At 37.4% G+C, this 27,706-nt stretch overlaps 1 protein-coding gene across 8 annotated transcripts in view; it reads left to right on the forward strand.

Moving 5' to 3' along the window:
* ATXN7L1 (ataxin 7 like 1) overlaps positions 1–27,706 on the forward strand; it is a 115,644-nt gene that overhangs the window by 73,567 nt on the left and 14,371 nt on the right. For 6 of the 8 annotated variants that reach the window (XM_064656340.1, XM_064656339.1, XM_064656346.1 and 3 more), the window contains 5 exons: positions 9,512–9,734; positions 17,329–17,612; positions 22,447–22,529; positions 23,387–23,643; positions 25,907–26,099. In XM_064656340.1, the coding sequence (XP_064512410.1) occupies positions 9,512–9,734; positions 17,329–17,612; positions 22,447–22,529; positions 23,387–23,643; positions 25,907–26,099 (1,040 nt within the window). Of the gene's footprint in view, positions 1–2,638; positions 2,816–3,140; positions 3,244–9,511; positions 9,735–17,328; positions 17,613–22,446; positions 22,530–23,386; positions 23,644–25,906; positions 26,100–27,706 lie in introns of those variants that run through there. The other 2 variants (XM_064656345.1, XM_064656344.1) reach the window with 2 other exon arrangements.

A 27,706-nucleotide genomic window follows, 5' to 3' on the forward strand; every position in this document is an offset into this window, starting at 1 on the left:
TTGCTAATTTGGTTCAAAAATACGAAGTCTCAGGAGTCTTGTGAAAATCTGCAACTGTGAAGAGACACCTTAAAGTGCCCCAGAGAACAGTATTTCATGTGGCAGGAGCACTCTTGAAGCTTGTACTGGCAGTTGGCACACGTACCTGCAAACCAAACAGAGCTTATGCTGTCCCTTTGGAGAGGGGGGCAAAGGACTGTGGATACAGGATGAAGCAGTGAGGGTGCGGGGAGGCAAAGAAGCTCAGGGTAACAGAGAGGAAGCAATTTAGGGTTCAAACCTATGTATTTTTAGAAAAAAATTTCCACTATTTCTGTGCTTAGAAAACAGCTTGTTAAGAATTACACTGATTAACCAGATGCTGGTTTTGGATCCCAAGTAACAGAAAAGGCCAGAAGGTTTAAACAATGGATTATATGCAAGTCCTGCAAAGCTATTATTCTGGGCTAATTTCAGTGAAGTTACTGTTTCTATGTAAGTTTTTTCTAAGGGATGATAAAATGAGCTACTGACATGTCATCTTGATATTGAATAAAATCTGATGTTCTGTTTTGCATGAAACCAGATCAAGAACATAAGTCTCCTAAAAGAGATACCCTGTTTTTTCAGAGTCATAGTGCAGCATTGCTTTTTGCCAAACCACCTCAGTAGTCACATCTCACTCTTCAATGGCTTATCTTTTCTTATCTGTAAAAAGAAATGCCATTATATCTGTTTGGATTAATTAAAGCATTAAAGAAGTGTCACTTTTCTGGTTTAGGGATAGATGAGGGGAAACATCCAATTACTTCTTAAAACAATAATGTACATAAATTACTTTTTTTGTTATTGTTTTGTAAATATGATGAAGATGGAAATAGAGATACGGTGAAATGTTTTACCTGATAAATAAATAAATAAAAATATGTATCATCAGATGATCTTGAATGTGAAAGATCTGCCTGAGGAAACAGGTCTGTTACACGGCATGAAGCATGAGAGGATGGCAATGCTAAATTTTCCTCTATTTGCAACAATCTTCAGTGAAATTATTTGTCAGGTGTTTGAAGGAATGAGCGGGTGAGTTGTTCGTAAATTTGTACATTTAGTAAACTGTTCCCCTTGTTATATTTCAGTCTTAAATGTAAAGATACTTTTTTCTTTCATCCAGTAAATAGCCAAATAAAAGATTTCTCTTCACATATAAAATCACCCACAAAATTCTGATATGTCAGTAGTGCTTACCTTTGAAAGTACCCTGGCTTGATTGCTAGAAATATATTAGCATTTCACCTGATGTATCTGTCCTAAGTTTAGGGCTAATAATACATTTCTGTCCTCTGAGCACAAAAAATGGTGGGAATGTCGTTACTACATGTCATAAGGTAATCAGATACCAGTGCACAAGGGTGGTGAGGGCTGTCCTTGTGGTGTAAGCACTGGACATGAGGTGTGAGATGGTATTTAGCTCAAACTGTCAGACGTCAGGATGTCTCACTAGTTTCATGTTGGACTACCAGAGCATCTTATCCAGCAGAACGGGAAATTTCTGCACATAAACTTTCCTTGCTTTTCATTGGTAGACTGTCACTCGAAAAATGTGTAGCCAGGATTTGCATACTCTGTTATTTCTTTTTTGCCTGGGGATTTTTGGCCTTGCTGAGCTGAGAAATATGTATGACTTAGAGTTGAAAATTGTCATTTTTTCTGCAGTAGCAATGCGTCAGGTGGCAAATGCTGATTACACGTGTGGAATTGTGTCATTACAGAAGTGATGAATTCCTACTTAAATCTTCAGCTCTTTTTTTGATCAAGTTAATACCCTAAATCATTAATACCCCTTTTATAGCTGCAGAAACAGGCCTTGACACTACAGTTAAATCTAGGACTCCCAGTGCACGTGAAGATGAAGACTGATGTGAAGACTGACATTGTCACCAGGGCAGAGTATTCACACTTCCATTGTTTTCCTGTCGCTCTGATGCTTCAATGATACCTTGGAGCTTCATATTCAGATCTCAAAATCCTTGTAAAAGAAGAGACAAGTACCCAGAAGCTTCATTTTACATTTAGGATAATTAATTGCACTATTTGAAGCATTTTTTTGTGTGCTGGAGTTCCATTTGACCCTTCTTTTTTTTTTCTTTTCATGCTTTTTACTGAAGAGGAATGGAAGTGTTCCGGGAAATGCTGAGTATGTGGCTTTTTATGGAATTTGGCCATTTTTAAGATATTTGGCCACTTAAGTGTAATTTAGTGATACTCTAGAGATTATTTCTCCTGTCTCTTATGATTAGCTCAACAAATGCCAAGTTATCCCATAAACAAAATTTTTTCCAGGAAAACAGCAGGTTCATCTAACTGTGTTATACACAAACACCCTCCTTCTTTCCTGAATCAAGGAAGTAAAAATGCAGTGTCTTCCTCTAAATATACACTTGTGTTTTTGCTGCTTTTAATTTTGCACTTTGGTTCATTTCTGCAGTTACTTGGGTTGTATCAACAATCATTAAAAAAAAAAAAAAGAAAAAAAAACCTGCAGCCGTTTTCAGCTCATGTTGTTCTTGGCACGGGTTCAGTTCTGGTGTCCAACTGGTAGGACCGAAACTTGGTGCTTAACAAGTGCCTGTAGTCAAAACAGTTGGTGTGTGCGAGCGCTGATCTGGTATTTGCTGCGGCAGGTCATCTGCCTGATTTTTTCCCGTGTGCAGAATACCTAATCACGTTGCTGTGTTTCTCTGACGGCATCTGTGGCAATGTGAATCGTTTCACGTTCCAAAAGTACATGTTTACAGTCGTCGTAGAATCAGATTAAGTTGGCAGCCTGCTCCTCTCTGTAAGTGGCTCAGTTTACATTTCTTCTTCTAGCAGGATGTTTTGCATAATTTTGCTGATCCTACTCACTTGTAGACTTTGTGAAATGGAGAATCGTTTTTGTGGGTTTCTGTCAGAAAGCAAAGCTTGTGTTTGTTGTAAATAAACACCAGCAGAACGGTGGTTATTTTAGCACTTGATAATTTCCCAGTTATGTCATTTGACCTGGAATGAAGCTTGCGATTGTTGAGCAGCGTTTTATGCAGCGGATCAGTCTGGGGGTTGGAGCTGGCAGTTTATTTCCTTTGTCAGTTTACAAGAAGTATCAAAATGAAACCGACTGTGCTGTTTCCTTTCCAGTGCGCAGCGCAAGAAGGGTGGAACAGTTTGCGGATATTATTTCCAAACTTTTTCAGCTGGACTTGGAATAGTATTTTGTCAAAAAAGCTGGTAAAGTTATCTTTCGATCTTGCAACATTATGCTGTAGTTTGCTAACATCAGATCCAATTTTATTTTTGTTTAACCTCACGTACTGGGTTTTGCTAGTTTTTTTCAGACTGTGGCTGCAAAATGAAAGTGCTTACAAGGTGTTTATGAATTCTTGTTATGAACCAGCTGCCAGTTACTGCAGGATGACACATTTCTGCAAGAGTCTAGTTGTTCAGTTTTCTGGTTGCTGGCTGTTGCTTTTCGGGCATGTGTGGGTTTTTTTCTGTTTTAGTTTTATTAGGATTAGTGCCAAGTACATTTGCAAACTCTGAACTGGGATCAGTACAAGGTGGTAGGTTTCATTTACTGTTTACTGAAATTGTAAGTATACATTGCTCAACTTTGCACAGTGAAGGGCTGTGCAACAAAACACTTCAGGATATACTGTAAATAGATTTTGCATAGGTCATGTATGAGTTACCATAAGTAACATCTTTATCAACAAGACTGTGATATGTTACTGCTACAGAATTACATTGCGAATGAGATACTAAATTTCATTACCGTCTGCTTAAATATTATAAATGGGGAGTAACAAACAGTATTCATATTGTGTTAAGGGCAGTCGGATCAGTTACTTTATGCTATTTTAAGTAAAAGGGCTGTGAACTCAAGCATTATGATGAATACAAGCTTAAAAGGAGTCTTATTATTCTGTAAATGTTTACTAATAACTTTACAAATAACTTTCTCTTACCTTTCTGAGTTCTAGCAATTATATTTTGCTTGTTTTTACCAAATGTAATACCAAGTTATAATCCATAACACTGGGTCTCTGAGTTATTTATGGGCCAACCTAAAATTGATTTTTGCTTTAGGCCTCTTGCACGCAGGAAGTCAGATTGTGCTAAACAAGAGTAATGTTTCAAAATGACTGGTGCTGACAAAGTTCTAGTGTCTGTCTTCTGACAGCGTTAAGAGGGAATTTTTTGCTTTGTTTCAACTACCCGAAAAAAGAAAAAACCACTGAAAAACCAAAGGCATATCTTTCTCTATGCTCAAATTGTATAATGACTTTTTTTCTTTGTGATCTTCTGTGTTGTATTGATGGAGAAGAACTTAACTCCGAGCAAAAACTTCACTTGATTTGATTGATTTTGAGTAGCGCATGTTGGGTAAGAATGGATGTAGGTGGGATGTACTAAGGAATGTTTTTTGTTTGTAGTCCAAATTAGAGATAACTGCATTTTCAGGATCACATAAAGATCTGTTTGGGTAGAAAAGTGCTATGTTTGGCATATATTTGTGGCAACATATTTGCTGTAGTGTTGTTGTCTGTAAGGTTTGCCGTGAGCTGAGTGCTTGATCTTGTGTGAAAGAGTCAAGCCAAAAATTCGAAGAGAATTTCTACTCAGAATGTGGTTTTACCTCATTTTCCCACACACTGTGTTTGTGTCTCTGGAGCTCATGTTGCCCCTCTATTGCTTTGCTTTTTTTGCTTATGATTAGAAGGAGATGTGGTGTTTCCTGCAAAACAGCTGCCAGTATTCCCTGGTGACCTGTCAGAGAGGATCCAGTGGAATTACAGATTTAAAGGCAGGCCTAGAGGACTTTGGCAGCTGCAGCAGAGGTTTGGGGAAAGGTGGGGGGTTGCATTGTGCAGGATGCGGGAAGGAGGATTAGAAATGGAGTACAAGGGCATAGGAGAGAAGCTCTGGAGATTCAAGGACTGTTAGGTCTCTAACAACATAAGGACTTCACATCTACAAACAATTCAGATTTGGCTGAGAAAGTTGGACTATATCCATGTTTCCATAGGACATGGAGAATCTCCTGGAATAGTTTAAGATCGTTTGCAATGCTACTGATGCAGAGTTTGCAATGCGCATTAGAACGATACATAGCGCCCAGCTTTTAGACTCTTGCCTCTAAATAGACAAAATAACAGATATTGATCTGAAATTGATTCTTTAGAAAGTGCAGGTAATTCAGTGAGAGTGTTAAACTTTCTTCCAAGATTAATGTCATTAATATGTTAACTGTTTGACAGCAGAAGTCACATGTTGCTTGTCACTTGCTGCAGTGGCTTCACGGAGACAGCTGAGAGGTTGCAGAAGGATTAATGTGGTAAAGAGGATTGTAACTTTGATTGTGCTCCTGTGCTCTTGGATTTGACAGCAACTGGTATTTAGAAACAAAACAGAATATGTGTTGTTATTTATGTGGAATGTAAACATCCATTTGGAAGTACTTAAATGAATCAGAAAAGTTCTCTTTCAAACTTGAATACACATTTGTAGATAGCATTGCAGGCTTCTGCAGAAAATGAAAAGTGGGTAGAGAATGTACTTTAGTATCTCAAGAGTGTTGATAACTAGTTGCCTTGCAGGATTTTTTATTTTTGGGAGCCAAAACTTTCATTCTACTTTACGTTTACTTATGTCCACTGACTGTGCCACTGCTGTGTGTGAACAGGGACAGCCATGTCCACAGCTGTCTGAGTATAAATTCATGGGCCCTGCTAGATCTAATCTGTCTACGTATGAACTGCAAACGAGCATAGAAATTGTAACACAGGTAGCTGATTGTCTCAAGAATATGTTAGTATGTGAATATTTAATTTTATAACAACTATTTGGTGTGTAAATGTCTTTTATTCATATACTAATTTATTAAATAGTCTGTATAAGAGCAGATTTCTAATTTCTAAGATGTAATTCCTTGTATATATGTAAAATAGGAACAGACAATTTAGTACAAAATTTTAAAGAACAGATGTGACCAGGAAGTCAGTTTCCTAGAGGAGCCACCACCCCCCTCTTTTAAGCAGTTGATTTTGACAGCTGATGGCTTTCTTGTTTTGTCATGTTACCATTACTTCTCTGAAACATATCACCGATGTCTAAGGCTGATTCACTACCACATACAAAGCAAGGAGGGAGGAAGTGAGAGGCAACCCGATAGTCCTTGAGAAGGAATATATCGATATTTAGTTACAATTTATGCCCCCATCATCGAAATTTGTCTGAGAATTGACACCTTTGGCAAGTCCAGCCTCCTGTGGCCAATGCTTGCCCAGGTCAAACAGGGATTTTTTGGCCCTTTTGTAGGGAGTTACTCTTGCAGCTTTCTGCTGTGGCATACCTGCAAGGTATTGCTGCCATCTTCTCCTGCTGACACTAAAGTGATAGTCTTTAGTGAGTAACTGTGCAGATTTTATCTGTCCGAGCAGTGTCTGAGAACACCGATGGTTGTGAGACACTGGCTAATTACGTTCTTTCTCCTGTATGATTTTACAATGGTCACAGTTTCCATTTCACTTTTAGGAAATTTTAAGAGAAGCTGGGTAATGCTGAGGAATCTCAAATAGGGTCTGTCTAAACAATGGAAGACTTTCTGTAGCCATGTTCTGGGGGAAGAGGGGAGTTTGACCAGGTAAAAGGAAATGCCAAGTGTAGCTCTTGGTTCTGATCACAAGAATGACCACCAGTCTGACAGACTCAGCTAAAATAAGTAATCATGTGATCTTTTCCTTCCCTATCTTTTAAGTAAGCATCCATTTAAAATAGTGGGATGCCTTTATTACGTTGTCATATCACAACAGTACCTCTTCCACCATTTTCTATGTTAGAATAAAAAAATCCATGGTTATTGTTCTGGTTTGCTCTTGGGAATCAATACATTGAGAAAGTTGTCTGGGGAAAAGCACCAAACATTTAGTTTGACTAAAAATCCAGTACAAAGAGATTGTTAGAAAATAACTTGCTACAGCATGTGATACTTAGATGACTTTAAAACATTAAGTTGGGGAATCAGTATCTTGAATGTTCGTCTTTCCAGGAAATTAATTTTAATAACAGAGTAATATATTTCATTTCCAAACATATCCATAAGGGTGAAATCAAGGACACAGTTTACTAGAAAGCAGTCAAGCTTGAGAAAGCCAGTAGCTGTGGTAAAAATTTAAGTAATTAATCTTGCATTTATATAATTTGTGTATGGAAATAATGTTTTTTCAAAAGTTTTGCTTTTTATACTGCTCAGTTTTGTTGGTTATGTAACAGTTCCTTTTCATCAGTCCTGAAGTAATTAATGGCAAAGTTGCAAGTTTTGATTAGGCTAATTAAATTGATTAAACAGTTACTGAGAAGGTTGGTAAATCTTGAAATAATAACTATTATTAAAAAAATTAATGCTCCATGAATGGAACTCTGCATTTTGGACTCAGGTGCGTAGCTCACACAGTTGTTGCCACAAATGTGAGGTGAAAGGAATATAAATTCACTGCATCCTGCAAAGCAGTTTTAAAGGCACACTGAGGTGTGTGGTGAAAACTGGAAAATGACAGTCAGCATTTCCGGGAGCGAGGAGTGATACTTTTGTATTTAAAAAAAATTGAGACTGTTTTGTTCTTCAGTTGCAGGAGAATCTGGAGGGAATTTCATCACTGGTAATTAAGGCTGTGAATGTGAAGATGTGGAAGTGCTTGATCTTAATAGAAAATGCCTTTATTTAGGCATTGGAGATCTAAGAGAAACAGTTTAGAATATTTTTTTTTAAGCATTTCTCTTTATTCTTGAGGTATTTGCCTATTGCAAATTAATCACGGATGAATCCTTCTGCTACTGGCAAGTTTTTACTTGTGAGGATGCCAGGCAAATGGTCGTGTTTTGATTCTCTGTGGGAAAATTTTTCTTAGTTATCCTTGAAATATCAAACTAGCAAGCACAGGGTTGATGATGCAAATACAAAACCTTCCCTTGCAGCAGCAGATCACTGTTGCTTCCCTTACCTGCTCTTGGCTGACTGGGCAATGCTGTTCAAGCTCAAAGAAAAGCACCCACTTGGATTCTACAAGTTAAGTGCTGAAGGCTTTAGACAAGGAAAAATTGCTGCATGTTGAAGAGGAAACTGCAGCTTGTCTGAAGTTCTTGGTCTATGATTACATTTCACTTGGTACATTTGATTACTGTGTCAGTAGGGGGGTACCTGGCTGATCCCTGCCATGGAGGCTCTTGGTGTTAGGGCACCTGCATGCTGAAGTCAGCTGCTGCTGAGCACTGCCCTGCTGACTGGAAAATTCCTCTTCCCACAGCCTGTCCTTGCCACCCGCTGCTGCCTCTGGCTGGGGAGCATTGGAACCAGCTCACTGCAGGGTCAGGGGCTGGGGAAACAGGGTTCCCACAAGTAGGGGGACAGGACTGTTCAGGATTTATAGCACCTCTCAGCAAAAATCAGCTCCTGTCTTTTGTAGTATTTTGTAATTGTGCTTAACATTCCAGCACAAGCCCACTGTTTGCAGCATATTGATTCAACCAGCTGGCCAAGCACTAGCCAGGAGGAATACATGATCTGTAAAGAATGATTTGTAAAGAATGGCCAAATACCTCCATAAAACAATCTTTTTACCTAACAATATCAGGGATAGGACATTTAGATTTAAAAAATACTAATAGCAACCAAAAACAAACAATTTCACTGAAGCCTGTCTGTCCTGAGGCTTGTTCTTTGGGATCAGCCAGGCCTTGCTTTTTGCAGTGCTCGAGAGGTCTCTGGTGTGAGGGCAACGAGTGCTGACCTCCGGATGCCATGTTTGTAATTGAGCTGTATACTTCCTGGTTTTTTGCACTTACCATTTTCTCTGTATGGAAAAAAAATAAGTTTTCGTCCTGAATGGTGCTTGGAGATAACCTCCAAGGTACAAACCAAGGCCCTTCCAAACCTTTGGAAGGGCCGGGAACAGTAGACCTTTTGCTGCTTTTCAGTCTTCCTGGTATTTTTCTTATAGTTTCCCATTAAATTTGAAACAAGGTAGTCATAAAGCAAAGTGCCCAATAACCAGGTCACATGAATTCTTCATAAACCATTATAGGAGCAATCTCATGTCTGTCACAGATCATTTTACCAAGTCATCTGAACTGCTGTTACACATTCTTCTCTTTCTTCTTGACATGAAAGAGTTGGGAGACCAAGTGCACCTCATGCAGATGATAGTGGTTGCTTATTGCTTAAGAAATTATTTGAGATTTCTTGGTGAAATTTTCTGGTAGATTATTATCCTTTGGTTTACTATTTTTTTTTTACCTTTTTTTTCAGAGCACTTCGCAGAGTTGATTTTGTTTAATTATCATTTGGCTTGATTGCATTCAGGATATTAATGAATTGGTGTTCTTTGGAGTGATGAAATCATTTTAACTAGCATAGAGATGAACAATTTCCTCTTTCGCAACTTCCATTTTTTCTCTTAGCCTATGAAATGTTGTAAAATTCATTCCTTTTCCATTACAGAACGAAGACACGGTTCAATGTGTAAACCTTCCCCTTCTCCAGCTTCTCCAGCCTGTAATTCCAGGACATCCCTAGTACAGATGAAACCGAAATCCTGTATCAGCGGCCATAACCCTGTCAGCAGCAACTCAAAGCCATTCAAAACGCCCAAAGACAATCTACTTACCTCCAGTAGCAAACAGCACACAGTCTTTCCTTCAAAAGTGTCACGGGATAAACCATGGTAAGTACCAAAATAATGGTTACCAAAGATGTTGGTGTTCAGTGTATCTCTATGTATATATCACAATCATCAAAAAAAATCCGTATTCTCATCTTACCTGAGTTTACAGTTTAAGCCTCTATATTTCTAAAGAAAGAAACTGGGATATTTTTAAATGAAGAAAAAAACTATATATAGGAAGGGGAAAAAGGACTGGATTACTTTTCTAATGTTCCATCAAATGTCTGCTTTTCTAAGATGGATATAGCAAGTGAGATATTGACCCAGATTGCTATCTTTAAGGTCCATCTTCCATTACAGTATCAGCCCTTAAAACTGATGCTTTTAAACAGTAGGATAATTTTTGCAGAGTTCTTAATATTGGCTTAACTGATGTTCATGGAAACTTACTGCTTATAGTCATTTGTCTTCAACAGCAGCTGCTGTTGGAGTTCATTCTGTATTTTGATAATGTTTGATGCCTTATAAGATGGCAGAAGAAAGTTCTGGCTGCAAAAATCACTATTTTGGGGGCATCTTACATCATGTACTGTGATATATATACACATACAGGCTTTGAGACTGCCATGCCCATCCTCCCGTGACTGTGATGGTAGCAGCAGAGTTGCAAAAATGTAAATGAGAGCAGAACTGGGTCACTATTTTATCCCATAAAAAACTGTTTTGTCTTTAGTTATCTACAGGAAAGATGCTTTGTGATTAGGTCACTACAGTGGTGACCTGAGATCTGGGTTCAGTTCCTGGTTCTGTCATGCCTTAATTTCTTCAGCTTCAGTTCTCTGTCTGTACATGTGAGATACTGAGACTTCCTTTTTCTTAAGGTTTATCTACTTATTTTGTAAAGATCCTTCCCTTTTATATGTAATATCTAGCATAAGAAGGCTATGATTTTAAGCAGTGTTTCTGGACACAACTGCCTAAAAGCAGTAAATCATTTAATGCAAACCATTCACTCATGAGACAAAGCATAAACTCAAATTTTAGTAAAGGAATAGCTTATGCTTTCTGAAACATGCATGAGTTGGTATGATTTCAGCTTCTGCCTGGCTGTAGAATTTACCTTGCACTGGAACAAACTTGATCAAAATCTGTTCTTTGTATAAATCTGAACCCACCACCTCTTTACGCATGATGAGCGTTATGGGCAATTATGATATATAATTCTGAAAATAGAAAACCTGAATATTTACATCACATACACACGTTAACTAGAATAGCCTCTATCTCGTCTATAGTTCCTCATTAACTACTTAGAACCAAACATTATTGACTAAATAGTGACTTTTTCCTCTGCATGTTGGAGGGGAATTTTATACGAGAGAGGATTTTGTTTTTAAAGTCTAATTAAAAGAAAATCAGAACGGACTTCAGAGTATTAACACTATTGACTATAAACCTGTTTCTCATCCTGCTGTTACAGGCAGCAACTTACATATCCACATTTCAGCAGACTAACTGAATCTATAAACAATATCTTCCGTTCTGGCAACAGATGGCATTCTGGCAGTCAGTAAAAGTTGGAAGGGAACAAAATAACTGAACATTTCCACCAATCCCTTTTCCCTTTATTGGGAACATCCCAAATATTTACTGATGATTAACAGTGTAGATTTAGCCATTTATAACTGTTGTACTGCTCTGTTAATCGTTTGGCAATGAATATGACAGTAGTTGTACCTGAGAATTACCCAGTTTTTGCAGCTCTGCTGGGACATCATACTGCAGTTTTGTTTACCAGTGGGGGAAAATGAGGCTTATAGTAGTTAAAGATATTGTAATTACCACATAACAAATCACAGATACTCTGAAGTGAAGATCAATGAAATTGTCAAATTTAGTATTAAGTGCCTTAGATTATATGACTTGTTAAAGAATAAAATCTGTCTGATAATCGTCACAGGTTATAGAGAGCTGACAGCTGTTACAGAAGAAAGTGTTTGTTCCTATTCCATTAGAGGATTATAATATTTATTTAGAATTCTAGAAAATATTCAGCAGGTCTGATTCCTATCAGGAGAAAAAAGTAATTCATAAAATAATTCATAAAATGTATTATTTTTTAAAATTCTATCTTGTACAAGCCATAGAATTTCTTATCTTATCTTTTAGAAGGAAATACTCAATTGACACAAAAACATTTGTCTAAAAAATGCAGGTAGGATTCATCATGTATCCAAGTGCATTGTGGTTTATGATCCTTTGAAGCTTCGAGTTGTTCCATGCTTTTGTCTGTTACATTGTAGTCTCATACCAAACATTTACTTGACGTAAGTTCTTCCAGACAGTTGTCAAATTAGCTTAATTCAGGAATTGTATGACCTTAATGATTGCTTTCCAGACCTGGAATAACCTTTGTTGGGCTTGCCTGATTCTTTTGTATAGCATCTCCTTTAAATTTTAGCTGTTACAATTAGTATTTTGGGAATGGCCTCTGCAAGAGCATGGCCCACTAGATCTGTCTTTTGCCATGCCTACCCTCATATAGACCCAACTCTTCCATTGTTTAATTCATTATAGCTTTGGTTGAAGCATCATCTTGACTGAGTAGCTCTTTCTCTTCTTCACATTCTGTTTTGTTCTAAGGTGTGCTGCACAGGTCCAAGTTGCTCCATGACTAATGCTTTAAAAAGCATGATCAGAATGATCAGATGAAAGAGATCTGGAACCATTTCATTTTTTAGCCGGTGTTTTAATACTTCCCTTCCTCTAGTTGGAATATAAAGTGTTATTGTGAATACATCATCCAGAAATATCTGTCAGCTCTGATTTTTTTCGCCTGTATGTCTCTAACATGGTTGCTAATAATACAGCAGTGCTTAGAGACTGGAGCAGAGCTGGAGCACCACTGCACTGTGCACGAGATAAATGCAAGCCATCATTTTCTGCAGCTTGCAGTCGAGGTGGTAAGAGGTACAGCAGAAGGGTAGAAAATAGAGAGAAAAAGAAAAAGAGTGAGATGATTGGTAGCAATAACAATAACAATGAACAAGTGATCATAATTAATAAACATAGCCCAGATGCTTACCCTTTATACAAGGCATTCCTGCAGCTAGGAGCTCTCTCCCTCACTGCTGAGCTGCCCAAAGGATGCTGCTTTGCTTGCTGCGCCCCAGCACAGCTTCTGGGTGCTGCCATGGAGGATTTAGGTGCTGTGGTGCTACCAAATGTTCATTTCTACCCATCCATGATCTAAGGCAGTATAAAAATTGGGGTAAAGTGTTCAAGTAAGCTACCCCTGAGATACCAGCTGAAGCAGGTCTCCTTGGCCTTCTTCCAAAAGCTCAGCCATTGCCTGCCAGAAGTTCTGAAAATGAAGAAAATGAGATGGAAATTATGTGGTTTTTATCAACACAGAGAAAGCTGACACTCTTTCTGTAAAGAGAAGTAGGATCACAAAGGTGTACCTGTGGATAACCATTTAAAATTTATAATGTCACTTTTCAAAGTATTTTCTGATCATCTCTTAGTTTTTATCTTTTTGCGTTAGGAAATACTGTTGTTTGTACTGAGGTTGAAAAAGTGAAAATAGTCATGATTTAAGGATATTGCAGCATGGAAACAATACTCAGCAGAATTAACTTGGACCATATAGTCCAACATTAAATCACAAATACTTTACACATTGTAGAGGCAATCCCAGCAATGTAAAATAGAGCAATGTTTTATGTTATTAAATGTGAATTTTTTTTCTCGCAAATTTGGAAAGAGTTGAATGAGTGGCTGAGATTTTAGAATTAATATAGTTACAAATGACCAAAACATAAACCCAGCAAAATTACTTAACAGCAAGCAGTAGTAATTTTGAAAAACCTAAAGAAAGGAAAACAGAGGTAATAAGGAGCTCTAGGTATGAGAAGTGTTGTGACATACTGCAATTCTTTTTCTTGCTTGCTGGAAGGGACCTGTAACTATCATCTAGTCCAACTGCCTGACAAAACATGAGAAAACAGAAGGAAGTGTTATCTTATCTGAAAAAGAGAATGAACTTCTAAAGCCTGTCATGTTCAAGCACTTCATGTAGCTCTCAGACATCTTTGTAGCCTTTTGCTGATTCCCTTCTAATTCATCGACATTGGTATTGTACCACTGGTCAGCAACACTGGAGGCCATAATCCAATATCAGTATAACCAGGGACATGTGAAAACTGTTTTTGCTGCATAATCTTATTAGCTATATCCCCTTTTTGATATAAGCACAACAATACAATAAAAGCTCATATTGCCTAATCAGTGTGACCACTAAATATTTTTGTCACTACTTTCCAGTATATTGTTTCCCTGTATTTCATTGCAGACCGAGCAGCTTATTTCATGTGTAACTTTACATTCACTTGTATTAAAATATCTTTTTGAGTTCATGAACTTTACCAAACACTCCATTCTGCTTTTTACAACTGTCTTTGTCTCTTCATTATTTAGTTTCCCTCCATCCTGATTCCATCAGCAAATGTTATCACCAGTAATCTTATATTTATTTCTCAAATCCACCAAAGTTTTCAGTCATTTTAGGCTTGGTAGTGATGGCTAAAAAGTCCCCCTAGCAAGCACCCTTAATGAATCATAAATCTCTGAAAAACTAGTTTTGAATTTCATATTGTTTACCATCTGCTTTTAGAGTGTTCGTATATGTGTTTTATAATGCCTTTCAAGAATTGGAGCATTATCACAGTTATTTTTGTCAGCTTAACAGGTAACTTCATCAAAAAGTGAAACCAGATTTTTGGTCAAGATCTGATTTTCAGCAAAACTCTGTGAACTAATTGTTTATCAGTTTATTAGCTTTTCCATTATTTCTTCCAAGGCATTTTGGTTTGGGTTTTCAGCGTGGATGCAAGAGCAGCAGTCAGCTAGCTTCTCTACATTGCCAAGTATTCCAAGATTCAATTAGAAATTAATATGCTGAGACCCAATATCTCTTTTGGAACTCATGGCCACATTATGCAGATTTCCTTATGTAAAAGGAAAAAAAACAATCATTACTTTTCAGCTGGCATTTACACTTACTGAGGGAATCAAAAAGCATTTTTATCTGATTAGAGAGAGTTATCATATTTCCTTCTTTAAGAAGAAAAAAATGAATGTTTCTGACATGTTTGCATTTCTAGTAACTATTTTATTGCCCTTTAGGTAGATACTGCTAATCTTATTAGAGTTTCTTTTGTCAAGAAAAAGTAAATTTGTCTTTACTGAATACAGATGTTTTTTCCTTGATTTTTATGTTTGTTGCATGTTGGTTTTCTAATTGTCCCTTTCGACAGTTGTCTTTAAAAAAATCTATATTCAAAACTTTTTTTTAAAATATAGTAAATAAAATTTAAAAACCTGATTTTTATTTTTCTAACAAACCTTTAAAATAAATGCCCAATTTTTATTCAAAAAACTCTGTTTGGAGGAAGAACCATCAAATGTAAATATAAGCATTTGTGATCTATTTACTTTTTTAGACCTTAATATTTGGCTATAGTCACTGATCCTGTGCAGCTTCCAATTTGGCGCTTGGTTATCAGTTCATCTTTATGTGTTATGCTAAGATTAAACTAGAGTTCCTCACTGTTGAATGCAGTACCTTTTTTTTATATATTAAAAAAAAAAGAAATTATCATCTATAGCTTCTGAAATCTCAAATAATTTACTATAGAGTGCCAGGACTGTTGTAGAATTCATGTGTTCTCAAATACTGGAGTATTTTTCTTTTTCCTTTTACACTGCAATGAAATGCATAATGAAGGTTGACTTGTTGATCTATAATAAAATGAATCAAAAATGTTCCCTCACCTGGGCATTTTTCATTATCACAGTGATCCATCCATATGTGCCTTGGGATCTGAGATTCTGAACACTGCAAAACAGAGAAACCCTTTTCATTTTTATTAACCATATTTTACTACTAGTCCAGATAATACATTGACCTTTACACTATGTATCAGTATTTTGAATTAAGTTAGATCTTACAAACTGAGCATGAAGATTTGTTCATATGTTTTTATAATTTATATATAGTAAAACTACTTGATATAGAGTAAGATTCTCCTATTTTCAGAAAATGTAATTGCCATCTATTTAAAGGGAAAAAAATAATTCCTACACTGAAATGTTGTAATTTTTGCCTGCCTTATAAATAATAAATTCAGAGCAGTTTAAAAAAGTAGAGGATCAAATCCTCCCTTTCATAGCTACATGTTTGCATTCATTGAAATACTTAATGCAGTTCTGATTTTGTGAGTAAAGTACATTTTTTTGCTCAGTTACTGGCCAACGACCTACATCTCCCTGCAGTCGGATCTGTATTCTGACTAACTGACTGCTCCCTTTATGGTACCACAGGATATGGAAGTTTCATATAATTTAATTCCAGTTCCAGGATATATCTCGGTGCCTAAATCTTCTTAGTAGTTGTGTATACTTATTGTTTATATCAATGTTTGTACATTTTCCTATGTTAAAAGACACGTAGAATAAAGATTGGAGCATGTGCGAGAGTCCGCTCCAGCCACACACACCGCATTTTCTGTTTGTCATCTTCAGCAGTTACAGAGAAAGAGAGGTTTGTAGGAGCCCAGGAAGATCAAGACTTGAGGAAGGTGCAGTGAAGGTTTTCAGACACAAGAGACTGAAATTACGTGTCAGTTGTGAATGGGGATAAGCCCCTAACCATACAGTTGTGTAATATTTTTTATTTGTGTTTGTTTCAGTAAGGAGGGGTATATAATTTATATATTAGTTGGTAGTCACAAGACATCCAATTCTCGAGTTGTTGAGTAGGTAAAAAGCATCTATCATTGTTGGATATTTCCTCATGCAAATAGAACCCAGAAATGTTAGAATACTGTTGGAATTGGAAATCACTTGTCTCAGTCGTTTTTGCTGCCAAATTGAGAAGGTAACATTTGTTACTGTCAAATATTCTATGGTGGTAGTTAAGTAGGAGTAAGTTAGTTATTGCAAACTTTATTCTGAAAAGGGCCAACTAAGCTAATAATTATATTGGGAATTTTTATTTTTAAGTTCCTAAGATTTTATTAGAAGTACATTGTAGTAATGCTCAAGTCATCAAGGATTGTAATACTTTTGAAGAGACCGCTGTTAAGATGTCTATGCTTAAAATCTCTTTTCTCCTTGTTTCCAGAACTTGTATGTCATTCAGACACATCTGAGCAAATGAATTATTTTTATGTTTGTTTAAAAATATTAATATTATTAGCAAACTGCTTTGTTATCGTGGTGAGTTTAGTACAGTATACACATATCTGGTATACACTTGTGTTAAAGGCATGAGACTATATTTGTAAGGGGTATATTTTGGTTAGTACCACATGCTGATTTTGCTTATGAATAGTAGGGAATTGGATTTTTACAAAAATGCAAAGGTTTGTTTTCCTAATTCTCTACCTGGCCAGGCTTTACAGATGCCTGGTTTTGTAAGTGTTTGATTGAACAAAAATAGTCAATAATGGTACCAAGTATTTCATTTTAGTCTGGTCTTAAGATACTGTGTCACTTGCATCAAACTTTTTGTATCTGTGGAAGGGGATTAAGTAACTGTAAATCTTCAGTACAGGCAATACCACTTGAAGATTTTTCTTTGGTTTTGCAGCGTTCCTGTTCCAGTAGTCAGTCTAGAGAAAATTCCTAACCTAGTGAAGGCAGATGGTGCCAATGTTAAAATGAATTCTGCAACCACTACCACCATCACCTCCTCCTCAGCCTCTTCATCCACCATACCTGCTCCAACTCTGGTTAAATCTGGTTTGACATCCAAGTCAGTGCCACCATCACCAGAAAAGATTCTGAATGGCAAAGGAATTGTAGCTCCATCAATAGACAAGAAACACCAAAACGGCACTAAAAGTAGTAACAAGCCTTACAAAAGACTTTCAGGTGAGTGGTGTTGTAGTTCATCTATTGAGGTAGTCTGTCTTTCTTTGTTAATATTTCTATAGCTCGTAATACAGCTAATAAAATGCTGCTTTGATTTTTTTTTTTACTGTAAGATGCCAGTTTGCATATATTAAAAAAAAAAGCTTTCACAGTCTTAGCGTGTGTAAAGTATTTACAAAGTACACATTCTGTTTAGCTTGAAATTACTGGTCAACAGGCCAAATATAAATCTTTAAGGAAGTAAATTCATTAAAACAGAAAAGCAGAAGACTTCCTCAAGCCATTATGGGATTTGGGTTTGTTTAGAACAAAAGAAAATGTGCCTTGGTTGGGTGACTTCAGTCATTATCAAGTCGAATTGGTTTAAGACTTTGAATTATCCTCCAAGTCATGATTTTTTTTAAAGAATCTTTTTTCTTGGTTTTAGATACTAGAAAATTCTAACAAGATACGGAAATGCTGGGGAAGTCTTAAAAGTCATAATTCCCCTCCACCCTTACCCTCTACAGTTCACACATGAGTGGAGATGTTTCTAGCATAGGCCTCTCAATCTTTCTCAGGAAGGCAGGACAGTGGAGTTGAGGAAGCACCATTAAATAGGAAATGCCCTGGATGGTCTTAGGCAGAGTAGCTTTGAGGATGTGTGGTCCCCATCCAAACCTGCCACCAAAGCACAGAACCGCCATGTTGTGGGAGGGCAGAGGCTCCGTTAGAAAGGTTGCCATCCATGAGGAGGAGGAATTATTTCCTGTGGAGTTCCCTGGACATGACCCATGCCAGCTGTAGGGCAGCAAGTAGAGAATTTGTCGCATAAAGCTGAAAACAGATTTTGCTCCGAATAAAAGGAAACGGTGTTTTGAGGGATTTTATTTTATGGTTTTTTTAAAGCAAAAGTAACTGACTCAAGTTTACGGCTCCAGAAGCTGTGCAGGGTCTATTCATCAGCTGGCAGTACTTTGTGACTCGGGCAGGAACTTCTTGTGTGTACTGAAAGGCTAATTTTGCTAATGGCAGCATGATCCGCACTGGATCGTCACTTTGGCACAAAGTTAGTTCACATGATTTCTAAATGTGCACTAGTTATGAACCAAGTATAAGTTGTACAAGATAGATGGTTTCATTTCCAGTTAATGAGTGTGCCCTATTTTTTGCCTGAATATCAGGTTTATTTTTTTTTATTTTCTCAAATTTGGCAGTTAGCCTATGGTGCTGCTACCCTGGCTGGATTCCAGTCCAGTATGAGGTGTTTGCTAGGGCTGTGTGGGGCATGGAACAATGCCATTGCCTGAAAGGGTTCAGTACACTGATTGCTTTCTTAACTAGTTAAAGGTGGTGTATAAGAAGATAGACCGTTGTTCATTTATAGTGTTGCACAAAATGAAAAAATATTACAAGAAAGCAGCTTAAGATTTGGCTTTAACCCTTACATTTCACTTTCTAGAATCCAATTTTATTATTCTAATAAAAACTCTCTCTATTTTACAATTAATTTGAAATACTGCTTCCTTTTAACCTATTATTTCCTTTAATGGTTTAGATGCTTAATTTAGCTAATCAATTCTGAATTCCTCCTTGGGCAGTTAAAACTGAGAGTGGTTTCCCTCATGTCACCACGTAGCATTGCAGGGCTGTAGGTGATACTAGTACTTTTTCGTACAAGTGCTTGCTGAAATGTGTTCATAAAGGAGAATCAGTCCTGTAGAGCCTTCCTTCAGCTTGCTGTTTTTTTCTGTGGAGGTGACTCCTGAGCTGTTCTGTGTCTGAGGTCTCACTCACAATATCTTCCAGGCTAGGGAATGTCTCCTTGGTGGAAATTTCTGCACAGGACTGATTGAGCACCCCGATAGGCATGTGTTTACTTTTATATGGTTAACAAATCCACAGAACTGAGATTTTTTTTACAACTCCTCTGTCATTATCAAATTTACAATCTGTTCAGTCTTACTTCCGCTGCCTCGAGTATTGATGCAGCAATGCAATAATTTAGCGATGATGCAAATAGTGGAAGTCCTGAGAGCACTGGAGATGAATTGCCTGTAGATTGTGTGTCACTATGATGGATTCCTCTCCATTATTATACAGGATTATACAAAGGCTGAGAAAAAGATCTTGGAAGGTCAATGAGATGATTATTTTAGATATTGCATAATTTCATTCATTTCATGTTAAAAGAATGAAACAGTGGTTAGGGGATTTAGGTTTCCCTCAGTCCGCTGCTCTGGAGCTGTACAGATGTTAATTTTTGAAGCTCCTTAATAAGTTTGGCCAGTTTACATCTGTTTCCTTCCCTTTTTAGCAGCCTCTACTCTCTCTCACACCATTTCCCCAACTGTGATTGAAGTTTGTTTTCTATTTTGCTGAGAGCTGGTGGTTGTTTGGGTGATGAATGAACCTGCCCTCTTTTCAGGAGCACTGTCCTTGGTGAGAGAGAGGAAACAGCTTGCGGAACCACAAAAGACAGTCTGTAGCTGCCCAGCATAAGTGGATTAGTGTTTCCCAGTAGCAAACTGCAAAAAAAAAAAAAAATTTTTTTCCTAAATCTTCCTTAGTTCTTGCTCTCTTTGGGTGAAGTCAAAGAATGATGATGCCCAGCTTACACCAAACAGGAGTCCGTGACAGTTCAGTTTTGGCCTGTCCTCTTCTTTCAGTGAAGGTTATAACAAATGCTCTTTACATTATCCACTCAACACGAAGAAGTGGAATCCATTCCAAAGAGACAGTTTTCTGAAGCTGTGCCTGTGCACAGGAGTCTGGGGGTTGTCACGCTACACATTTCCAAATACAGAAGTAGTCAGAAGCTGCATTTTGTTATTGATAAGAAGATGGTAAGCTTCATTTAGTGTGTTGCCCAAACCAGGCATGTCTGTAGCTGGCAGTTAGATGTTCATGATTTCTCTGGAACAGCCACACATGCTTCGGTTAGGAGAAGTGGTTCCCTGTTGAGTATTTTCTGTTTCTCGGAGGAAGCTTGTTATTTTGTTGTTCAGTCAAAGGTGGAGGCTTCCACTCTTTCTGACTGTAATTCCTTATCTTGATTTTATCTGTTTATGTTTTCCTGATAACTGGCTTTACTGTAATCAGTCCTGCAAGTCTAACTTGGTTGGGACATTAATGGTCTCCAGTAGCAATCTGGAGAGCTTTTGATTTTTGAAATATGTTTTCCTGTTGATCAAAAACAGTCCTTGCTTGGTGACTTTCAGAACACTTTCCATAGCCTTATGATTGCCCTCAGGATTTTTCATTTAAAGGCATATTTATTAGTCCATATCGTCTTTTTAGTTTGTTTTTTTAATTTGCATTGAAGGTTTTTAGATGGGTGATTCAGGAATCTGCAACAGGAACATCTTACACTCAAACCCCAGGAGTAATTAACTCCTTTAGTTTGTGAACATGTGTTTTCATTCATTAAGTAAAAAAGAAACGTTTATTATATTTAGTCATACACAGCTACTTTTCTGTTTCTGTTGTGCTGTAAATGCCACAGAATCTACAACTACTTGTGACATATTTCAGTCCCTTTGTAGATTTCGCCAAAAAACTGTGACAGCTGTTTTTTCTAAACTCATTTTTTGATATGTCTCTGCTGATAGGTCGATAAAATAGCCATTTAATGTTTGCATAAGCATTTTTAAGTCCATGTAGCAGAATACATAAAACTGCTAGTATTTGTGTATCTGGAGGACAGTTGCTGTCTAACATAGGTTACTTGGCCTCACTTTTCTTCTTCCAGCTGTTCTACTTGCTGTGATGCTGTCATAACATTGTAACACAGCTGTGAATCACTGTTTTTCTCTTAGTTCTCGTTTGTTTGTTTATAAAGAATTTTTAGATCCTCTGATTAAATGTTGTATTTGAGCACAGGATGTTTATTATATGTGAATGTAACACCACTGTATAGTTAAAATAGGATTTGGCAATAGTTTATATTCCCCTATCAAACAAAAGCAAACCAGTCTGCAAATTAAACCACACTTTGTCAAGGTGTGTGATGGTAGTGGTAGGGGTTTTTGGTGGCATAAACTAAAAAGTGTATGTCCGTAGTTTTGTTACAGCTCTTAGTGGAAACCCTAAAACTATATTAATGTAACCTAAAGGAGGTGATGCTATCTGTGGCATATAAACACTAAAATATTAATGAAAATGAAATATGCAAATACAGCTCATTAAATATTAATGTATTTTTAATGTTAATCATGAATAGAACTCATGTAAATGCCTTGTTTTCACAATCTCTGCAAACTTTAAACTCCATGCCTCCTTCCACTTAGGGTAATATATACTAACATACATGTTATTTTTATACAGATTTAGGGGACAGATTTAGATAAATTTTGTTTTTTAAATGCCACCAGTAATCTTGCATTTACTTTGGAGACACCATGGGTTGTTTTCTAGAATTTCTAAGTATGTGAAAAAAATATTGTTCAAAGCACTTGTGATATTGTATGTGTTGTGTATGTATTGTTAGCCCAGCTCAGGAGGAAGATTTACTGCATTTCATGGCCTCAGAAGCAGTGTTAGAGAGGGAATTGAAGTTGCAAGGCTTGGTCCTATGTTTGGGCCATTCTGTTGAGTACAGCACTGTAAACAGACTTATTGCCATGAAATCTGTGGCTGAAATCCTGCTCTATATAGTTTAAAACATGCAAGGACAAAAAACTGCGCAACTGTATGAGTGAGGCACACAGCACTATTTATAAGGGATGCTGGGTAGGGATCAGTGGTTCAGGTTGGGCATAAGGTAAGTTCTATCAGGCAAAAATTATAAGCTACTCTGGTTAAAACTTCTGTAATAATCTCTTTTTTTCTCCTTTTTCATTCCCTCATCAAACAGAAAGAGAATTTGACCCAAATAAACACTGTGGAGTACTGGATCCTGAAACAAAGAAACCTTGCACAAGATCGCTCACCTGCAAGGTATTTTTCTTAGAAGATAAAATATCAGATGCTTTGTTATAGTTTAAATCCTACCACAGTAGTTTGAGAGGTCATACCTGCTCCTGTCTTACAGACAATGGGTATGGTATTCAGACGCTGTCTTCAGGTAATTCTTTTGAGTAATTCTGTTTCTTTGAATCAGAGCATCTGCATTATTCCACTGATGTTTCTAAAAATATTTTTTTTCTTGTCATTTTATTATGCAGAAAGCATTAACGTTTCGTGTAGAAGCCCAGGTGTTATTTTAAATGCTCCTTTTTTGGTTCATGTGTGCAACAGTGTTGAAGTATAGTCGGTTTTTAGTTTAAAAAAATTAACATATTTTTGTATAATGACTTACTTGGAGGTTGCCCTTGTGATAGTAGTTATTCTCATGTCAAAAAGTAGCAGCAATGTAGGACAGTTATAATGAACATTTGTATGTGTATGTGCTGCCTGTCAGTAGAGATGATCAGTTAAATTCACTTTAAAATGTATTCACATTTTTCAATCCAATGAAATCAGTTTTTCATTGGAAGCTAAAAGCTACAATGATGTTACTTTTTAATATCTTAAAATTACTGGAATTCTATTTTCTGTCTGGAAAAGGTAAGTCAATAGTCTCTATTATATGAAAATTGTTGCAAAAAGTAATTTTAGCCTTGATGTTGGCATTTCTTAAGAATGACTTCATAAATTATCAAAGATAATGTGGTATAGCAGCTTTATTTTCATAACTGTGGCTAAAGTTGTTTGAAGTAGATTTTATCTTTTAGAGTTGTGGTGTATCAGAAGTGTAGAGGACTCATAAACAATGTCATGCACACACAAATGCTTTTTAACCACCCTATTTTTAGACTCATTCACTTAATCATCGACGAGCAGTTCCAGGCCGTAAAAAACAGTTTGACATCCTTCTAGCTGAACACAAAGCTCGATCCAGGGAAAAAGAAGTCGCAAAAGACAAAGAGCATCCACCATCTGCAAGGGAAAGCTATCAGAGCCAGCCCACACCAGCACAAGACTCTCTGTCAGGATCCTCAGTGAACTCTGGGCAAGAATCTAAAGTAACATCTCCTGCAAAATCTAGACCACCAAATTCTGTACTTCCAAGGTAAGCAGTTCTCCAGTGTAGAATGGTGCATTCTGAAGGTGCTGTAAGAAAATTCTTAGTCTTTCATACATCTCATTTTATAAGCATTCAGTACTTCTTAAGGGTATTGCACAATAAAACATACTAATATAAGAATTTCTGCTAGCTCTTATTAACCTAAATCTGTCCATGGTAACCTGTGGTCTGACTGGGAATGAGGTAAGGAGTTGTGTTCACCTTCAGCTCAGAATCTCAGACTTTTTTTTTTTTTTTTTTTTTGCTAAAATGGTCAGTAATAATTAGGAAAGTTTATATTCAAATCATTCTGGGACATTTAGGAATAAAAGTCTGTTTACATGAATCTTTCAGGTATTAGAGAAGTACAGGTGAAATTCTGCACATTAATATAGAATTTTTCTCTACAAATACTTCGCCGATTACATCAATGGAATTCTTGTAAAAAAAGGTGTAATTTAGTGTTGATTTGAAATTATTGATGTGAAACTGTCCATAGCATGTCTTCCCTTGTTTTGAAGACTTTTCTTAGAAAAGACAAAAACAGTCTTCAGAAAGACAATGCAAACTTCTGAAGGCATCTCTTTACGAAAAACAGTATGAGGTATTTGGTCTGCTGAATTCTAATTATCCTCTGGAAAACTTTCTCATATGTTTTGTTTATTTGTGGGTTTTTTTGGTGCTAGTTTTGGCTGGAGTGCATAGAGCTAAACTAGTTGGTTTTGTTCATATTTATATTGATTCATCATTCATTTCTTTGCAAAAGCCTTGGTCAAGCTCATTTTGGGGCTTTTGTACTATGACAGTCTCTATTTCAAAGAGATACTTCTTGTATTTGCTCTCTCAAGTCTTACAGAGACAGCTGTTTCAATTCACCAAGCCCTAATGAAATTTTATTCCTACAGTGGCAGGGGTGGGCCTTAGAGGGTTTGAGTGAAAGGACAATGAAAGAACAGATAAATTGGTGTGAATCTGCCTGAAATTCTTGTTAAAGGAGTGACCTTACAGAGTCCTTAACTAGAGAGGAGAACAGACAGGCAGACATGGGTTTTAGTAGGTGTTACAGTCAAAGCAGCAAAACTGGAATGCAATTCTTTGAGAGTCAGCTGAAGAAATTACAGAGCACAAGGAGGAGGTGGTGCACAAGGAGGAGGATTTTAGCAGTCCTGTGTTGTGTTTGTACAGCCTACACTTCTGTTTTGCTGAGGTGCCTCTGTTGGGTCATCCTGTCTGGTTTTGCAAGCAGCTGTGCCAGAGGAAAGCCTTGCTGCCTGTCTGGGAGCCAGCCAGCCTGTGGCTCCACTGCTGGAAGGGGTTCTGCGAGTGCTCCCTGCTCTGCTGAGGCACAGCTTGCTGGGTTCACTGCGGGTGGCTTGGCTTGACCCTGCCAGCTTCTCCTGAAGGCTGCAGAGCACTGGAACAATCCATCCCTTGCAGCAGCAGCTGCAGCAGTTATTCCCAGCTGATGCTATCCATGAGCAATCCCTGCACGGGTCAGGAGAGGGCACCTGTCCACAGGCTTAGTGACTGCTATGCCCAGAGACAGTGAATTCGTGAAACTGAGGATGATCATCTGCAGATTTTGCCCAATGTGGACATCTCCTCCAGCCTCAGAGACCTCCATCCATACGTGGTTGTATAGACCAAGTGTTGGTCTGTAATTGAGACCCTTTTCCACCCCCACTTCTAATCTAATTTGTTTCCAAACTACTTTTGAAAGGTGAGGCACCATCACATCCTGTGGTGCAAAGGCATTCCTACTTTATCTTTGTCTAAAATCCAATGAAACAAAGAAAATATGCTATGAGAGCTCTCCCAGTTACTTCACCCACTAATCTAGCTGTAGAGGATGTCAGCTAGACACTTTTATTAAATTTAGTACACTGATTTCAGTAGGATTTTGGTATGAAATATAACTCCATAACTGGATGCTTGGGATTAATCAAGTAGCAGAGTAATGGTGCATTGTAAGACAATTTTACTCATCTGATTTTTATTTACGTTTTAAATACACTTTGCTTCTCTCAAGATCTAAAACTGAACTTCATGGCAAATTTAAAATTCCAGGCAATACAAAGGTGCTTCTGCTAATGTTAGTGATAATCTCATGATGTATTTCTGACAAGACCAAATATCAGCTATTCGGTATCTTTTACTGTCCTTCTTTACATGATCATTTCTGGTATCATTTACTTTGATGCCTGATGCCAGCAGGTAGGTTTGCAGAGACTTTGAACACTGATAATTTAAATGCGTATTCTCCTTCTAGACCTTCATCTGCAAATAGCATAAACAGCAACAGTTCTTCAAACCACAGTGGGTACGTACCAGAACTGCCACTGCCTTCCATGGGAGGAGATATAACAAACAGATTGTCCAGTGATGAAGGAGAAGCGGATGGAGCTGAAGAATCTGAGAAATTAGACTGTCATTTTTCTGGACACCATCCCAGACCTCTTGGGGTATGTGTCTGTCTCTGGCATGCCTTGCCATTATTCTTATGTAATTAGAGAGCGGAGAAAAAATAATTTGGTAAAAAGGTAAGGAATAAGGACCTTATATTCTGAAAACTGTTCTAAAGAGAACAAATACATTTAACAGAAAATTGTATGGATGGGATAAGGTAGGAGAAGACTGGTCAGTACACATGACAAATGGGTTGTAGGACAAGATGAGCAGCAGAAATTCAGAAGTTCTAGTAGTAGTTTTAGTTCTCAGTAGACTACAATTTAGGTGTAGTTCTGCTAAACTGAGGAAAGTTGCATTGCTTTAAATGTGACACGAACAGATAATCTCTTTGTTGTCACAATTCTTCCAAAACTGTACCTTGCAGCAGGGGGCTAGTACAGTTCATTTTTGTAGTCTGGTTTAAAGCAGTAATTAAATATCATTTGTGTGAGTGTATGTGGACTTAGAAGCTATTGCTTAATTCATCTAAAATGGAAAGGCTCTGGTTGTGGCTTAAGTATGTGTTTCTCTGGCAGCTGGTTTTGTCTTCCTCCTGTGTTAATGAGAAATTTCATTGTAAGTACTATGAACTGCTTTGTGGCATTATCTCTGCAGTGTGAATTTGTTTATGGTGTACAAACCAAGATGCGATGGAAGAACTCTTGAACTTCTGAAGAATTGGATCTCGTAAAAATTGAGCCAAGGAATACACTTACATATTTGCCATATGATATGCAGAGTAAAACAAACATGTGATAACTGTAGCACTGTTTATATTCCCTAGAGCAAAGGAGAACTTGTTACTGTCAGACACCAGGAAAAAGTAGACCTGAATGTTAAATGACTGTCAGATGAAATTTCGTATTTGGTTCTTACGGAGAAAATCATTATTACTATAGTCCATTTAATACTGTGATGTGCAGGAGCCTCCTGTTCCTTTGGTATTCTTGTATTCTGCTTTGGTTTTGCTGACTGCTTGTCTGTGAATTAAAAACTAAAGGTTCACTGCATGGGTGCCCACACAATTTAAAAAATAATCTAAGCGCAGCCAGTTCTTGTAGAGGCCTCATCAGGGAAGCATGACTGTCAATAGCCATTTTGGTTTAGGACCCTAGTTCTGTTTCAAGGCAAACCCACCAAGTCATCTGTTCTCTGAAATCTTAGCATCTCTCAACTGAAGCAGTTACTGGTAGTGCAACTGTTCTTAGTCCATATCATCTTGAAGTCTGAAAAGATGGTGTAAATCACCTCCAGCACAGTTCACGCTGAATGGCTGAATTTCATATTGAAGCGAACTGTTTTCCTTACAAAGTCCCTCTGCCAGCTAGGTGGTAATAGTTGAAGGGGGGTGAAAAGTCAGTAGCTTTTTTAATTGCCTCTTAGTGGTACCTGATGTCAGTGGTAGCTTGCTGGGAGGTGAAGCTAGTTTATCAACATAGGTGGTGGTTTTAATTAACGTGTTTAACCTTGTCATGAAATATAGTTAAGAGGAACAGCTGCAGTCAGCACTTGCTGTCCATTAAGCTGAAAAGAACTTTAAGTGGATGCTTTTCTACCGCATCAGTGCTTCTGCTCTCAGCCAGAATTTGTGTGACTTGGTCCCTTGTGTGATGGAGAGTTG

This window comes from Pseudopipra pipra, chromosome 5, assembly GCF_036250125.1.
Source record: "Pseudopipra pipra isolate bDixPip1 chromosome 5, bDixPip1.hap1, whole genome shotgun sequence".
Classification (NCBI taxonomy): domain Eukaryota; kingdom Metazoa; phylum Chordata; class Aves; order Passeriformes; family Pipridae; genus Pseudopipra; species Pseudopipra pipra.